We start from the raw sequence: 16,863 nt of genomic DNA, 5'->3' as shown, positions 1-16,863 counted from the left end.
CTAAACATCAGGCATCAGGTTTAGTTGTTTCTTTTTCTTCCCTCCTTGGGACCCTGAGTTCAACAAGGGCGGCCGCAAAGCCGTGGATTACTTGCTATGTATGAGCTTCTTCTCCACCAATTCAGAACTGCATATCCCCCCGTGTGCCGAACAGTTCCAAACTCTCGAGAAAATGACTTTCGCTTGACCGCAGAACCCTCTCAGAGGTCTCTGGTGGACGAGCACAACCACTGTGGGGTCGAAACCTCACCATCAAGGTTTGGAGAACTACACAACCAGCCAGCCTTAAGCCGCTTCCACGATGGATGGCTTTCACGCATGGATGTGGCTCCGGACATGCGGAGGAGAGACCCTCCGCGGTTTCCTTATTTTGCGGGAGAGGGCTGGGCTCATGATTCTTGGGATTTGTAAAAATGCGTCGCCGACAAAATTATCATTGGCAGGAGGAAGAGTGATATAAATCCATTACCTGTGCACGATATACGCCCAATTGGAAAGAAGGCGGCCATCCTATATGACCCATCACAATAACGATGGTGGTCGATGATGATACTAGTACTCCGTAACTTGTCGATATTTCCTGCGCTGGAAGGAAGAGGAGAGGTCAGTGGGCCCCTTTTTTCTCTTCTCAGTAATGCAGGCAATGCCGAAGATGCAGGGTTCCCCCAGAATCCAGCCCAAGAAATAATCTATGGACGGTTGATTATATCCGATACTCTCCTGCGTTGCAAAAAGGCACAAAAAAAGCAAAGGGCGGATGTATTTTTTACCTGGGCGTATATAAATCATCCCACGTGGCAACACCACATCACATACATTCACATACCTGGCATGGGATGAAACTGGCATGGGGCTGGGGGATATACATACACATGGAGTAATCTGTAATTGATATTGCTATTTCTATTATTATAAGATCCTTTTACAGAGTAGCGAGGCGGGAAAGGACATTCATAGATGGCATTGTAATCCGTTGCCGGATTCCCAATTTCCATGAGTTGAGTCAGCTGATATATATATAGTTAACTAGAATACGAGGGAAGAATGGAACTCAGATTAGGAGATAGGTATGGAATATCAAAGTTTTATTTCAAAAAAGGGAAGGAAAATACGTCAGGTTGATTCATCAAAGACAACATTCGTAACGGTTTCTGCTACGTTTCTCTCTTAATCATAAAATTAAATCTAGAAATATGTATAAATGTATATATTTTTAGAACCGCCAAAAATTTTGACAGCCCCTACGCCTCTCTCCACCACCTTCCCAGTGCCCCAACACCACTATCCCCAACACCATCAAGCACCTCTTCAAAGCTAATCTCGATCCTAAACATCCTCCCATCACCCATCCCACTCCCTCCACCAACAGGAACCACAAGCCCCCAGTCCACCAAGCGCTCCCACGCCTCTCTAGCCACATCCTTGCCCCACACACGCCCCGGGGTGGCTGCTGCGCCGGACGCGGACGCAGAGACTTTGGCCGAGGTCAGCAGTCGAACATACTCCGCATAAGCAGCAGGAAATGACAGCGTGAAGGTGGTTGCGGCTTGGGCTTGAGTTGCATTGAGACCAGGTTCGTGCAGGGCGGTTAAACGGGTGGCTACTAGAAGGAGGGAGAGGGGGAGGGAAGTATTGCTTGTCGAAGAGGTGGAGGGGGGAAAGGGGAGAGAAGGTGGATCCGGGCAGGAGAGGGGGTGGGAAGAGAATGATTTGGGGGTCGGGGTTAGGAGATTCCGTGGCTTGTTGGAGGTTTGTTGGAGGCTATGGTAGAGGGTAGAGACTGGAAGGAGGGCGCTGGCATAAAAATCCTTGGGGGACTTCGTTTGGTGGTAGATTGTTTGGAGATGAGTTTGAAAGGCGGAATCAGCCCAGAGACGCTATTTTCGGGTATCATTCATGTCAGTGATCAGTGACCATGGAAATAGGAGTGTGCGTTAAAATATACCTGGATATATTCATTCCATCCCTCAAGTAGCAGTTGACCTTGGCCAGAATTCAAATCATCCAGACCAGTATCGGGAAGCTCCTCTTCATTTAAGGTAATGCCTGCCTTGCATATATCCGAGAATTCATTAAAAGTCCTCGGCCGGGGAAGAAATACATATCGATGGCTAAATCTACTTTTCACTCTCTTTTCCAAATTTTCGGTGACGTCGACTTTGGTTGTCAATCCCAAGACCGCCACGGGAGCTTTTCTCGCCTGAGCAATATCAAAAAGATTATACAGCAAAGTCTGGCGCGGATGATAGGCAAACAGGTCGAACTCGTCCAAAACAATGATGACAGATTTCGCCGTCGCGATGGCATCGGGGTCTTCAGAGACTCCGAAAAGCTCTTCCGGATGAGAGAGGAGAGCTAGCAATGAAGTCATAGTATCAGCATAGCTGATCGCTTTGCTTGTCTCATCTTCCGTGTTCATTTCGCGCCCCAGCTGTCGCCAAATCTCTTTCAATGCAACCCGGTCATCGGTATGAATAAATCCGTTCAAACGCACGACATGGAAGTCATCTCTGTGGTCTTTTGCCAAAGATGAAATGACGGCTTCCACAACAGCGGTTTTTCCGCAGCCCCGCGAACCAAGGAGAAGTAGCGAGTTGCCTTCTCCCGTGACAACGGTCTGCTCGACGAGTTGATGAACCGTTTGATATTGGAAGTCAAGGCACTGGAGTGGGATGGGCTGTTTGCCCGTAAGCTTTTTGAGAACAAATGTTGTGAGAGACCCGGCGTGGCTCTCAAGTTGGTTTTCTTCACACAATGTCTTGAACTCGTAAGCATATGGCGGTAATTCCTCAGGCTCGAGCGTGTGAGTATCATTGTCCACGAGCCCCTGTTGTAATTGTAGGGCAGACGTATCCTGGTCATCCTCGTCCATATATTCCACCCCATTTTGTTGGACAGATGAATTTAACCCCAAACCATTTGTAACTCCATTTCGCAATTCCTCTGCTACTACCTCCCCATCATCACTAGGGATTTCCCACACATCCCCATCATTCGCTTCTCGATTGTTTACCGAGGGCGTACCGTTTCTTTCCCCCATTGATTTCCCCACATGCACCTCAGCATTGGGACTCATCCCCGTTCGAACATCAGTCCCATTAGCCATTCTCCCATGCCGCTTCAGTTTCGAAGAGCTCACCGCACTCTCATCTCCTCTTTGGCCCCGTCCATTTGCTTGTTTCTCACCCCTCCCCGTCCGTAGAGGCCGCTTCGGCGTCTTCACAGGTTCAATCACTACATACTGCTCTGCAGGTCTTCTCAAACGAGCCCTAGGCCTCAAGCTCCGCCCAGACGATTTCAACGAAGTTTCTGGAACGCTTGCATTATTCTCTTTCAACTCTTTCCCTCCATCCTCCTCCCCGTTCTCCACATCTACATGTCCATTTAACGTCCCGTTCAAATTCCCGCTCACGCCCCCAACCTCTGACTTCCAGCGTTTTTTTTCCCCCCTCGTAGTTCTGGTCACATCATCTGCAGTATGCCCACCCATTGAAACCTCCTTTTTTCGGTCTCCCGCACCATTGCCAACGGTTCCTGCGACTTTTCTCCGCTTCAGCGGGGGTGCGGGATCCCCGAAGTCACCCATTACGCAAGCAGTTGGTCGGTCACTCAATTCACCTCGAATCTGATGACTTTATCGAGGAGGAGTGGATATAGGTTAACACAACTTGAATGTGCATCGCATCTGAACGGCAATGGCAATGGCAATGGCAATGGCAAAAAAGCCAACTGTTCGTTGAGAAATGTCAATATGGCGCTCGGTTCGGGAGAATTACAGCTTTTTGGTCTCCAGTATAAACAAAGGGAAAGAGCGAGTGAGGTTGACAATGGCAAGTAGAACCGTGTCCGGTGTATATTGAAACGGTCAAGTCATGTAGTCACTGTCATCCGGAACCTTTCTAAGCCTGTCGGCTTAGCTGGTCATTGTTAGGAGCTCAGGCTGCGAAGCTTAAAGGTTTCTGGGTTTGAAGTTCGCGGCTCAAGGAACGCCAAATCATGTGACTTTGCTACCCTCAACTGCCAGTTGGATTTCTCCATGAAATTTCATTGAGCTATTGAACAATTATGGAGATCGTTCTGGATCCTAATCTACTAAACCAATAACTATAGTATAATTTAATTTATATGATTTTGTCACAGTCTGAATCCATGGTTCCCTTTCTGCTCTCGCTCGAAATTTCCCCTGAATAGTACTACTAGTATATATAAAATTTTCAACTTCGTACGTCAAGGTAAGGTTATATAAAGCTTTAGGGGGATGTGGTTGCACCAGGCATGACTGCCACTTGATCCTGTCGAATAGGATACTCCTGGTTCGAACTCTCTCTTGGAGTCCTGAATTTCACTTTTTTGGTCCTTCGGAAACAGCATTTCAGGAGAAGGGCATTGTAGACCATACTAAGAAGGCTTAGGTTTGCAGAAGCGATGAACCGCGGAGCTGGCATACAAGATCTATTAGGCTTCATTTGTCCCCAAGTATCGTTCGTGATTGTATTTTCGACAGCATCTGAGCTTTCCACAGTATTATTGGGGCTAAGCCGATCTTGTTAGTGGTGACAACCTTCTGAGGCTCTATCGGTCGGGGACTTACATTGGCAACCCGACTTGACCATCAGGCGAAGTGCTTGAAGCTGTGGAATAGAATGTATTGGTAACTCGTGGAAAATTTCCCCCTTGATTTTCTCCTAGTTGTGGAAGAAAGGAGGGGCGCGAGACATATTTATTGATCATGTTCATTTCATCGGGAACAGAGGATGCACAGCTGATGCCATTGTTGTCACTGTTCCCAAATGTTCCGATATATATCTATTGAAAGGGAAGATTTAGCAAACTGAACACATATGAAGAGATACCGGAGCTGGATTTACGTACGGGAAGCCGCGCAGAAAGTTCCGACGCATAACCGCAGGGAAGTTGCCTCACAGTACCGTGCTCATCGATCATACCGAGATGGGGTTTTCGCGCGAGCGTTTTTGTCTATGACATTAGAAGGAGGCCTACGCAGCACAGCTCAGGAAAACGACGGAAAACGTACCTCTTCGAGGATCATAGTCATTCCTTTTCGACAATCGATTTTGGCTTGATTTAGGGAAATGGGGTCACTGTCAATGGGATTCGGGATCTTGTCTGTGACTTCTTTTGCCTGGTATAGATCAGGGTTTTTTATGACTGGAAAAAGTTAGACCTTATTTCTCAGGAAGTTTTGATTGAATCTTACTTTTTGAGATTAATTTCCATAGAGATTTATAAGCGATGAACGCACTGAGAAGGTCGGCGGTATATAGCTCTGGGAAGCTTAATGTCAATTATCAGTAGTTAGGAAAGTCAAAAGTGACATTTACCACACAAACGATAATCTAAAACAACAAACGGTCGTGGAGCTTTTGCATTAAACTCATGGAATGACCGAACGGAGTTGTAGCTCATGAGGATGGCCTGAGTCCTCTGTGGATACTTCGAAACTTGGGTGGGAAAGTCATTGGCAGCTTGGATGATAGTTGGCAGGTCCCAACTCGCCTGGAATAATTTTAAAGTCAGCTGTAGGTTCGCGAAAGGAAAAAAAAGGAGTTTGTCTCCCACCTTTGGCTTTTTGATGCTCCCACCCCCTGACCAGGTTACTGACACGCTGAGCTCAGTGTCAGTCCAAATATCTTGGTTCTCACTATCAGCCATGGCTCCACTCAAGGGCTGGAAGTATTTGGTAGCCGAAAGTTGCATCTCTGCCGCCATTTTCACCCTAGAGATCTTATTCTTGTCCTGGACTTTGATACTAACTATGGCTGAAAATGCACCGCCCTCAAGGAAGCCGGCGATAAAACAATCACCATATACCTCTGAGAATTGATCGGGTTCCAAGCCATCCAGCGGCCGAAACTCCAATTGCGTTGGGTTGATGGGGAGCTCGTTGGTCACTTTGACAGAGACGATGAAATTGATATCACTTTCGCTGATACTGTTTTCTTTTACAAAACTAGCGGAACCATTGCTGTGGCTGCTGGCGTAACTGATAGTAGCACTTGAGGAGATATTAAGGGTGTCGACAACATCTGCAAGATTGTCGATCGCATGGGCAGTATAAGTGACAGTCTGGTTTACATTTGAAGCCTTAGCTTTTTCTGTCCTCGTGCGAGGAGGTCGCTGCAAAGCGTTATCAACTTGCTGTGGAGCCTCTTCCACTGTAAGGATGTTGTCGTCTCTCTCAGCGGCATCAGCATTATCTTGTGGGAATTCGCCTGGTAGACAATGATGTGGGCTCTCTGAACTATCGTTTTGTTCATGAACTATTATCGCGTCGTCGATGCAAATTTGTTGCGTATAGGAATTGAACCTAGCACTAGAAATTAGCATTCAGGAACCCCTGAAATCAAATGTGAGGACCGAAGTTAACCCTTGACCAATTCGCATCAGAGACGTGTAAGGGGCGAGTAACGTCATCCTCAAAGACCCTGGAGGTTATTATAAAAGGAGCAATTGCGCCGGGTTTTTGTACTCGTATGGACTATATGTTGGAGGATGGATGATAGGAGCTCAACCGTTAGGCTTTTTAGAATAATATAGGAGGGCTGGTGGATTCACTCAAGAAGGGAGTTAGTGACCTCTCATACGATGGATACTCGGAGCCATTTTGATGTAAAAACAGTCAGGAAGCTGCCATCAATCTTAACAACAACAAGAACAAATAAGTTTTGTGGCAGGTGGCTCCAGCTGGGCCAGGAGCAGCATTGAAGATAATGGAGTTTGGTTTCGCTAATATATATATACTTTTTTCTCGCCGTAGTTAGTATCTGACGCGTGACAACTTGCTCCGTACTTGAACTGATATTGAACTGATATTGAACATTTACAGGAACAATTAGACAAGCAGCATTGGTCGCATCCACACCCTGCTCCATATCAAGTCCCATTATCCCATTATTCACCTTGACACAAAGAGCCAACAACATCACAGCGGGCAGCACCGCACATCAGGCCTGATTTCAAGCTTTCGTAGTTTGCCAAATGCTTCATGATGGGCAACTGAGTGTCCAGCGTGCCGCCTGTGCGACGTTCCCCGGAACACAGATTCAAGCCTCCTCGGGCCCGGGCAATCCATCTGCCTCCCAATAAGAAGCGAGGATCTTTCATACGGAAATGGGAACTAGCCAGTCGCTTGACGCTCTAGCGATACAGGGCTTCGATCAGCTCCCATCTCTGATGGCGGCTACATACTAATCTGTACAGCTGCACACGATTTGCATTGCGCAAAAAGTTGTTTCCCTCTCCACCTCTCCGCATCGAGATTCTCAAGCCACCATGCTCGGAGGATCCAAGGAAAATGGCCTGGTGTACGGAGTATTGGCGTTCGTCTTTTCCTTTTCTTCTCTTTCCCTTTCCCCTTTTTGGCCGTTCACCTCCTTTCGTTCGCGGGCAATTTCCCCCGAGCTCGTGCAGTTTGCCATGTTCCCCTACCTCCTTGCTCCTCCTTGTGCAAGAGCAGCAGGACAGGCTTATCGCTTTTGCTTTTTTTTTTTTTTTTTTTTTTTTTTGGTCAATGCATTTGTTTTGTGTTGTGTACTGTACATCTGTACATACATATGCCACGCAGACAAATGCCTTCGATTTCATCTCGTGTCGCTCGTTTTCTGGTTTTTGATTTCCCTCTCAATCAAGTGTCAGTTGACTGACCGTGTACCTTAAATCTATCTCCGAATATTTCCCCCTACGTTTTTCCTACTTTCAGTATTTTCCCCAGTGTTTGCATAGCGGATGGAGTCTGAAGAGCTCCACAAGCGCATGAAGGCACTCCATCAGGGAGAGAAACAAAACGATACCTACAAGGTACATATATATAAATCTTTCTCAAAAAAAAAAAAAAAAAAAAAAAAAAAAGGGACAAACCAGGCCTCCTATCTCACTCACACCCACAGCCCCGTACAAATGTACATGTACATGTACTATCAAACCTCAATATATATACATATCTGCAACAACATAAAGACAACAAAAATAAAATCACCAAAAACTAACACCATTAACCCCCCTCCGTACCCCTCCCCTCAAACCACACAGGGCTATAACCACGACCTCTTCCGCAATCGCGTCCGCTACGAGTCCGTATCCCACGGCCCGTGCCCGCGCGCCTCCCTCCTCCTAACCGTCACAGAACCCTTCTGCAACAAGGTCGGCGCGCTCCACGGCGGCTGTGCCACCACCTTAATAGATGTGACTTCGACCGGGCTGCTGATCGCGCTCTCCAAACCGGGCCATTTCTCCCTGGGAGGCGTCACGCGAACGCTAAATGTGAAGTTCGTACGGCCGGCGCCGATGGGGGTGGAGGTGAGGATTGTGAATGAGCTGGTGCACGCGGGGAAGCGGCTGGCGTTGGTTAGGTCGGAGATTAGCAGGGTGGATACTGGGGAGGTTTGTGTTATTGGGGAACATGATAAGGTTAATACGGATCCGGAGGCGGGGAGGTTATGAGTGGATTCTTCGGTTTTTGTTTTTAGGACCGTTGGGGAGTGAGGGACGGGAATGGGATGTCTGACGGCGAGGGCATGTTAAGCGGGGAGCTTTATAATCATCATAAGTCAACGTTTTGGTATGCATGAAGGTGTGGCCCTTGCTTCAAGTAATTGTGGACTTCATGCATGGTTAGCAAAAATTTTCTAGTCAATAATGAATAACGAAAAGGGAAAAAAATGATAAGTAAGATGGCTGCCTCTATACCCATCTCATACCTGGCGCAAATCACGAATACTATTTGCCCGTGCTTGGCATTGATGCAGAACAGCAAATGCATATAAAATTCATGTAGACGGCAAAATAAAATATCATATCACTCTTTAACATGCCCATATTTCTCACTCCATTCATCAAGCTACTTAAAATAAGTACTTGAAAAAATGGTAGCAAGGCCATCATTATCAAAAGTGCTCCTTCACGTTAGAAAGGAGTAGCAGTAGGAGAATGAATAAATAAACCGTACAACCCGGCGCTGGATACGGGGTTAAAAATGGTAGGGGGAAATGGAAGAAAAGGTCAAATAAGCTCGAGAAGATGGAAAAAGAACATGGTAATTGGAATTAAAAAAAAAGGTGGAAATGTTGGCAAGATGTCATGAAAATAGATAATAGATTCCATATCATTCTATATCTATCCCATTTTGTTGTTATGCTACTTATAATCGTGACATGGAAATCAATGGTAGCTGTGCTTGACATTTGAGGACGAATGTCGCTGAAACTATTGCCATGTACAAGCCCATTTCGTTAAGAAATGTTCCGAAGAACTTGCCCATCAAACATTTTGAGGGAAAGTAACCCCTTGAACGAAACCTCTTCTTTCGAGGTGGTTGTCCAAATCTGCGTATCGGAGAATGAATTCACGCTGTGATTTGAGGCAAAACCGAATAATTTTGACTTATGTTAGCCATATTGTCTTCCGTAGGAATACAGGGGTCTCATGTTTAACCGGAGCAAGTATTATGTTGAAATGCATAGCAACTAAGCGAAAATGAAAAAAAAAAGGAAAACTCACCCTGACTTTCTTCCAGGACGAAGGATCCCACCAGAGATAGAAGCCACGCTCACTGAGCCCTCGCTCAACCTCAACAGGACTTGGGTATGCGTCATCTCTAGTCAACCATGCGCGCTCCACTTTGTGGTATCTCCATTTCCGGCCCATGAGTTCTTCTGCAACAAGCTCCTGCATGATATCCCTGGGCATGCTATAGAATATATAGAAAAGCGTTTCGTCGCTAAAGCTAGGGATACGGGTTTGCAGCGGTTGGACATTGGCAACATTATAGCAGCCTGGTAAGGTGTAATCCACTTGGAGTGGTACAGCCGAATTTGACGAAATAAACGGAGAAGCAAAAGATGGATGAAGCGGTCTGATAGGAAGGTAGAATTGTTAAGGCACTTCAAATCTCTTTGGTGTGAAAAATTAGAGGGCTTTTAACTTACTCTGGATGATTTAGATCCAGGCCAAGAGTCATCAAATCTTGTCCGACAGCTAGAGCAGCAACGTCGGGATTTTCGTTGTGTATCAAAGTCAGAAGCCCTTGAAGCCCGAACCTATCGCGATCGGGCATCTGGCTGAGTGGGCTTTGCTCAGAGGATTGTCCTTGTAGTGATTGTTCTTGACCGTCGGCCCCAAAGCTACTGGATTTTGGTTGATGACTTTGGGGTGGCGGTTGTATGACCGACTGGCTTTGTTGGTCTGAGTATGCCTCTGGCCGAATAGATCGCTGTGTAGACGAAGTTCCGAGATCCTTATTACAAACGGTTAATATGGAGAGCCAACTCGCAAAATGAAAGGGGTGCTTACCTCTTTCTCCTGGGAAAGTCTGCCATTCTGTACTTGACCCATAGGAGATCTAGATGCCGAGATAACTGCAGAGGAGGTGAATACTCAGAAACAAAAATATAACTCAACATAGGGTAGGAACTGACCATCTGACCCGCCTGCGCCTGGAGATATGATCCTGCTATCTTGCTGTCCATTAACCATATTTCCGGGTAAGGTACGAGCCTGGCCAGAATGGCTCTGGTTGAGGTTAGGAAAGGCCATCCCGCCTCCGTAGTTACCAAAGGCTCCGGACTGAAGAAGGCTTGCTCGTCTTTCCTGGCCAATGTCCGCTGGCGCATTTCTCCCTAATGGTGGGAACTCGTCAATATTTCCTGTTTGAGGTTGAGTGCTTGAAAGCTGACCACTTATGCCTTGGCCTCCATTCCTGAAGTCATCTAGCTGTGCTGCGAATTGTGCTGCGGAGGGAAAAAGGTCTTCGTGAGAAGCATGTGATTGTGACTGCGGTTGGGTTTGCGAAACTCGAGATGGCGGCTGGGTTGTAGGTGTTTGCGACTGTCTTTGGATGGCACTTTGTTGATTTACTCGCTGGCTAGCGTTGGCCCAAGTAGCTTGCCCAGAAGCTGAAGATTGAGATTGTTGCGGGACACTGGAGAGGGAGGGGAATTCGCTGATAGAAGATATATCTGGGGTTAGCTTCAGCTGGCGGTGGTGTAAACGTGCGATTCTCCCGCCCCGATGGGGAGCTCCTCTGCGCTTCATCCTCGTGGGGTAGACAGATGATTGAGGAAAGTTGATGACTTTGCGAAATTATACACAGCCGTAGCAATGTGGGATGGAGATGTAATAAATGACGACATGTTGGTATGGCAACTTACGAGAGGTCTAATGGTGTTGCTGGTTGAGATCCACTTATGCCTTGTGCAAAGCTGTTCATGGTATTCACAGTCCTTTGCTGGCTACTTTGTAACCCGGGAGCACCCCCCATTGGCAACCCAAATCCCCAGTTGGCACCCGTTCCTACATTAGATCCCCAGTCAGTCTATAGATGTAAAGCTGGACTTCGGATACTAAATAAAAACCGCACCGAGTTTACCATTTGGGAGGCGCGTAGAAGCTAATGACGGATTTGTGGTTCGTGTTTGGGGCTGTTGCTGGGTGGGGAAGCCTGACATCCCCCGCAACTGCTGTTGGCCAGGACCTGCATTGCAACCCAAAATATCAGTATCTCATTCCTATCCTCTCATCCAGACAAATTGTTGCAATGGTAAAACGACGAGTAGAACTGCGGAGAGAAACGCTCCTTCTGGGGTATGGAGTTTAAGGTGTGGCTGCTTGAATGAGCTACCACCCTTCCAAGTAGGAGACAACAAGTTCCCATAGAAACATACACCGCAGAGGAATAATGGCATTTTCTCAAGTGGAAGGCCATGGAGCAGGAGTTATCCCGGTACCAAGGTCTGAGCGGGAGGGATGAGACGACAGAACAAACCTGGCCTATTCATGGTGGAAAGAAGCTTCGGAAGCGTTTAAGAGGGTGTTTTCAGGTAAAACGAATATTGCGGGATAGCGCCAGTGGTATCAATGTGCAAGATGGCGATGGCGTGCGGAGGACAAACGTAACGGACCATGGCCATCCAGCAGCATATGCAGCAGCATTAACGCTGGGAGCAAGTGGAAACTCAAGCGCCAAGCGCGCGGCTATAGGTTACATGGATCCGCTCGACGTGACGCATTCTTGTAAAGAGCTACGCAACCTTGCGGCAGCTCTTTGAGATTATGTTGTTGTGAAGAATACTGGACAGACTATTACAACTGCATATGTGATGTTAATAATGGTATGTCTGAAACAAAGCTGGAGACTGCGGAATTTCTGGTGTGCTATTGGGAACGGCCAATTCTTGAATTAAAATGTATTACTGGGCAGTATTCTATAGTTGCTCCCGTACCCCGTCCAGTTCAAGTGGGAATTATTATTAAGCCTGAAAGATGGAATAAATATCGATGCTTTCAAAGGCGTCCGTTTATTTACGGTCACGGTGTCATTCGTTTTGTGCACATGGGGTTACCAATAAGTATCGTAAGTTATATAGTTTTCTGGGAAAAACTTTCGCGGCTGTGGCACAAAATGATTTTCCAAGTTTCTCAAAACCCCAGCTGTAAACACAGACTGTCCACAAAGGTCCCCTGATTACGGAGTACTACTAGTAATATTGCTGCAGGATGCTCATCACAGCCTGGAGAGGTCGTTCTCGTTAAATCACGTGATATACTAGCCCTCAGAAGTTTGTTTCTCATTTGCCAGAAAATTTTCGCCCTTCGAAAAACATCAATTCCCTCTCATCAGCTCTGAAAGATGCCTTCTCGAACCATCACCCGTCTTGTGAGACTATATGGAGGTACTCCGCTGGTCGAATTACCTCCCATTTTCCTTGCTCCTGCTCTCCAATTCCCTTCATTACACTTTGCTTCTTTCCAATGCTTAAAATTCTCCACCACTCCTGCTCCTGGGTTGAAACTGGACCTCAGCAAACACCGTGGTGTGTCTGCTATTCACAGAACCGGTCCGAGGTACCCCCTTTCAGTGTCGAAATACCCTTTGCCACGTCCAGTTAAACCGAAAGAGCAGGAAAAAAGGCCTAGCAATCCGAAGCATGGCCTTTGGGGATTTTTTGGCCCTGATCGGAAACCTATCCCAACCCCAGAAGAGGAATACGCTCATGGTACGTACACACAATTATTTGAGACGAACGATTGAGTCAATGCAAAGACAAGGCAACGTCGCTAATACTATCGTCCAGGGCGCGCTTGGTCGATTCAAGAGCTTAGGCAAAAGTCATGGGATGACCTTCACAAGCTCTACTGGCTCTGCGTGAAAGAACGCAACCGAATAGCTACCGCCCGCTATGAAAGACAGCGGTTACAAGCTGGCTATGGGGACTATGAGTCTAACAATCGTGACAAAACAGTAAGTGTTTTATTTCTTGTCAACAGCATTCGTTTGGCCATTCCTTCGCTATGCTATGGCCTCATTTTTGTGATGAAACATTCTTTCACTCGCCGATATGACTTCTATTGGGACCGCTTAAGCCCGATAGAAATGATATGTGTTTGAAACCGTTTTCCTGATTATTACACTTTATATCAACTGTGATGATATTTTGCAAACGCCTAAAATCTTCGCCTGCCCAATTCTTCCCCTGTTTCAAAGGACGTACAAATTGATTAACTCTTTCATTATTGGAAATAACAGGTTCGTGGTACGCAACAATCGATCAAACAAGTTCTTCGCGAGCGATGGTATGCCTGGGAGGACGCGCGACAACTTTATGAAAGCGGCGAATATTCTCCTGCTGATGCACAAGTGATGGAAGCGGAGGCTTATGCTTATGAGCCGCCAGCCTTAGATGTGGAGGAACCGAAAGGTGAAGCATCGGATTCGGTGAAGACTCCTCCATCTTCCTAAGTTGGCTTCTTGTGCCATCCGTTTTACCACGTACTGTATTGTGGTCGCATTCTCGTAGCTTAATAGAATGGAGACTAATTTTTGCCTTCCGAGTTTGGGTTGAACAACCTGTTCTAATAAATTTGTGTTTCATAATACTCTTGACGGTTTTCTTTTTTTAACGTGGCTTTACTGTTCCTTTCCTTTAAATCCAATAATGCCACAGTGATTGCGCTCTCAACATGGGAAACGACGCCACTCTGACAACTTCAGACGATTTTACCTATTTGCGGTTGCCTGTAGGTGATTGCTACTTATCAAATTCGTAAATAGGGCAGGATAGCTTAGCCTAATCCACGTACGATTGATATTGATTGCACTATTGCTTGATGTTAATGAGTAGTTCCGCCGACCAACTCAGAAGGGGCGTCGGCATGAATCCAATGATAGCGTGTTTGCGGGGAACAGACCAGCGGTGGGTGGAGTAAAAGCATGGTCCTCAACCAGAGACACAGAGCTTGTTCAATGTTTCTCCTCACAACACTACTACCCTCACTCAACTGAACTACCGCATATTCAACCTCCTTATTACCCTTTTCTGAGAGAATTGCCCTTGCCTTCCTGAAGTAACATATCTTTGATTTTCACTATGGAAGACATCTTGCCTGAATATGATGTGGTGGTAATGGGTACAGGTATGGCATTTACCCCACCGCTACCTTTGGGCTGCAACTGACCGACTTTCCAGGTTTGACGGAGTGTGTTCTTTCGGGGTAAATACATGACCACCTCGCCCCAAATACGATATTTATGAGAAGCTCTTAACTAATCCCTCATGCAGCGTACTCAGTGTCAAGGGGCAGAAGGTTCTTCACATTGACCGCAACGACCACTATGGAGGGTGAGTTGGCGTAGCCCCCGCATCCCTGGTGGAACACTGATACATCCCAGTTTACTAACGATTTCAATAGAGAGGCTGCCTCTGTTAATATAGAAACAGTTTGTTTCCCTAGCGAGATCCCGTTGTGTCCCGAGACCCATCGCTAACTATTTTTTACACAACTAGCTCTTCAAAAAATTCCGCGATGTGAAACCGGGTGAAGAACCATGGAAAAAATATGGCCGTGTCAACGACTGGAACGTCGATTTGGTGCCCAAACTTCTCATGTCGAACGGGGAACTGACAAATATCCTGGTCTCGACTGATGTTACCAGATACCTGGAATTCAGGCAGATTGCGGGAAGCTACGTGCAGCAGGGAAGCGGCCCCAAAGCCACTGTTGCCAAAGTCCCGTCTGATGCGGGCGAGGCGCTTCGATCTTCACTGATGGGCCTGTTCGAAAAGCGACGGGCGAAGAAGTTCCTCGAGTGGGTTGGAGAGTTCGATGAAAGTAACCCAAGTACCCACCAAGGTTCGATAGACATTCTGCCGAATCTCTTTTGTCCCGAATCGATCCGTACTAATATGAGTATCAGGGTTAAATATGGCAACATGCACTATGAAAGAAGTCTATGACAAATTTGGCTTGGAACCGCCCACAAAGGACTTTATTGGACACTCAATGGCGCTTTACCAGTCTGACGACTACATTACAGAGCCGGGCAAGGCGAAGGAGACAATTGACAGAATCCGTCTTTATGTCAACTCTATGGCCCGTTATGGCAAATCTCCCTATATCTACCCACTCTTTGGTCTCGGTGAGCTTCCCCAGGGCTTTGCTCGGCTGTCTGCAATCTATGGGGGCACATACATGCTCAATACCAACGTCGACGAGGTTCTCTACGATGGCGATACGGTGTCAGGCATCAAGGCCACTATGAAAGAAAGGGGCGAACCGGGAGATGGCATAACCTTTACAACAAAAACCAAGAAGATCATCGGTGACCCCACCTACTTCCCTGGAAAAGTCAAGGTCACTGGCTACCTGCTCAAGGCCATTTGTATCTTGACACACCCAATCGATAAAACGGATTCGAACGACTCCCTGCAATTGATTATTCCTCAATCTCAGGTTGGCCGAAAGCATGGTAAGTTTTAGTCCCACAAAACATATTCACGTCCATTGTTTGAAGAGTAGCGCAACTATGTTCCAGCTGCTAAGCATGAATATGATAAACCAGATATATATATCGCGATGGTCTCTTCCGCACACAACGTCTGCCCGAAGGGTTACTACATCGCTATCGTCTCCACCATTGCCGAAAACGAAGCGAACCACCATATCGAGCTAGAGCCAGGTTTTGAGCGCCTCGGGGCTATCGAAGAGAAATTCATGGGCCCACCGATCCCATTGTATGAGCCATTGGAGGATGGCAGCAAGGACCACATCTATATTTCGAAGAGTTACGATGCCACCAGCCATTTCGAAACAACAACTGGTAAGTAAATTTTCTATTTGCATATATATGTATCAGATCTTGCAGAAAGCCCTTCCGGAGCTAATTGGGAAAATATTACAGATGACGTGAAGGATATTTACAAACGAGCCGAGGGACACGAATTGGTCGTTGAGGGCTTGAGGGAGGGTACGAACCTTGTCGGAGAGGAGTGAAGAGGAGTGGAGGGGAGTTCTTGGCAGTAAATAGTCTTTTTCTCAAGCTGATGACAGAGGCAAGTAGGTAGAATATATTGGTTTGAAAAAAAAGATCAATTTGGGGGTTGAGGGGTTCATTGAGGATACTACGTTTCTCATTTTTTAGTTGTTTCATACCTTCTCTCTCTCTCTCTCTCTCTCTCTCTCTCTCTCTCTTTTACCCCTTATTTTCTCTCTCTCTCGTTTATCTAATTTACAGTTCATTTCCTTAGCGTAAATGATAAACCCACTTTTGTGCTTTTTCAAAAATGTTCTTTGCAGCGTTTGAAGGATAATCGTTTGAAATGTAATATGCTCTTTCAGAATCTCAACAGACGCTCTGCCGTGGGTTGATTGCTTCTAAACGAAGTGTCCTTGACACATGATGATTTGACAATAAAGGCATATCGGCTCTGAACAATCAGGCACTAAGTAAGAAGATTGTGGGCATCTAAAAATCAGGCCTCGTTACTTATTTCGTTGATAATCGGGAGCCATTGCTTGAAGAAACAAGAAACATCTGTAACTAAATAACCCCCCGCAAACAATGACTAAGCA

General features: G+C 46.5%; 7 protein-coding genes across 7 annotated transcripts; 4 read left to right on the top strand and 3 right to left on the bottom strand.

Annotated features, from left to right (window-relative positions):
• Positions 1-1,241: 1,241 nt before the first annotated feature.
• Positions 1,242-3,586, bottom strand: HCAG_07836 (predicted protein; the record flags this gene model as incomplete). Its single annotated transcript, XM_001537477.1, has 2 exons — positions 1,242-1,877; positions 1,946-3,586. 2 exons carry the CDS (start codon positions 3,584-3,586, stop codon positions 1,242-1,244), a joined length of 2,277 nt encoding a protein of 758 aa, XP_001537527.1.
• Positions 3,587-4,250: 664 nt separating this feature from the next.
• Positions 4,251-7,439, bottom strand: HCAG_07835 (predicted protein; the record flags this gene model as incomplete). The annotated part of the gene is made up of 10 exons (XM_001537476.1): positions 4,251-4,533; positions 4,592-4,806; positions 5,036-5,169; positions 5,264-5,295; positions 5,372-5,517; positions 5,581-5,606; positions 5,664-6,328; positions 6,678-6,747; positions 6,921-7,158; positions 7,392-7,439. The coding sequence occupies 10 exons, from the start codon at positions 7,437-7,439 to the stop codon at positions 4,251-4,253; spliced, it is 1,857 nt and encodes a 618-aa protein (XP_001537526.1).
• A 307-nt stretch (positions 7,440-7,746) lies between these two features.
• HCAG_07834 (predicted protein) lies at positions 7,747-8,460 on the top strand (the record flags this gene model as incomplete). Its single annotated transcript, XM_001537475.1, has 2 exons — positions 7,747-7,818; positions 8,050-8,460. The coding sequence occupies 2 exons, from the start codon at positions 7,747-7,749 to the stop codon at positions 8,458-8,460; spliced, it is 483 nt and encodes a 160-aa protein (XP_001537525.1).
• Positions 8,461-9,276: 816 nt separating this feature from the next.
• On the bottom strand, positions 9,277-11,275 carry HCAG_07833 (predicted protein; the record flags this gene model as incomplete). The annotated part of the gene is made up of 7 exons (XM_001537474.1): positions 9,277-9,366; positions 9,517-9,871; positions 9,945-9,993; positions 10,056-10,228; positions 10,309-10,357; positions 10,434-10,957; positions 11,166-11,275. 7 exons carry the CDS (start codon positions 11,273-11,275, stop codon positions 9,277-9,279), a joined length of 1,350 nt encoding a protein of 449 aa, XP_001537524.1.
• A 442-nt stretch (positions 11,276-11,717) lies between these two features.
• HCAG_07832 (predicted protein) lies at positions 11,718-12,062 on the top strand (the record flags this gene model as incomplete). The annotated part of the gene is made up of 1 exon (XM_001537473.1): positions 11,718-12,062. One exon carries the CDS (start codon positions 11,718-11,720, stop codon positions 12,060-12,062), a length of 345 nt encoding a protein of 114 aa, XP_001537523.1.
• A 581-nt stretch (positions 12,063-12,643) lies between these two features.
• On the top strand, positions 12,644-13,753 carry HCAG_07831 (mitochondrial 54S ribosomal protein YmL4; the record flags this gene model as incomplete). The annotated part of the gene is made up of 3 exons (XM_001537472.1): positions 12,644-13,010; positions 13,089-13,255; positions 13,541-13,753. The coding sequence occupies 3 exons, from the start codon at positions 12,644-12,646 to the stop codon at positions 13,751-13,753; spliced, it is 747 nt and encodes a 248-aa protein (XP_001537522.1).
• A 628-nt stretch (positions 13,754-14,381) lies between these two features.
• On the top strand, positions 14,382-16,284 carry HCAG_07830 (rab GDP-dissociation inhibitor; the record flags this gene model as incomplete). The annotated part of the gene is made up of 8 exons (XM_001537471.1): positions 14,382-14,427; positions 14,481-14,505; positions 14,574-14,633; positions 14,704-14,731; positions 14,799-15,144; positions 15,209-15,760; positions 15,827-16,111; positions 16,193-16,284. 8 exons carry the CDS (start codon positions 14,382-14,384, stop codon positions 16,282-16,284), a joined length of 1,434 nt encoding a protein of 477 aa, XP_001537521.1.
• Positions 16,285-16,863: the final 579 nt, after the last annotated feature.

This window comes from Histoplasma capsulatum, genomic scaffold (assembly GCF_000149585.1).
Source record: "Histoplasma capsulatum NAm1 scaffold_9 genomic scaffold, whole genome shotgun sequence".
Taxonomy (NCBI): Eukaryota; Fungi; Ascomycota; class Eurotiomycetes; order Onygenales; family Ajellomycetaceae; genus Histoplasma; species Histoplasma mississippiense.
Note: the sequence above shows the minus strand (reverse complement) of the source record. Positions and strands in the feature narration are given on the sequence as shown.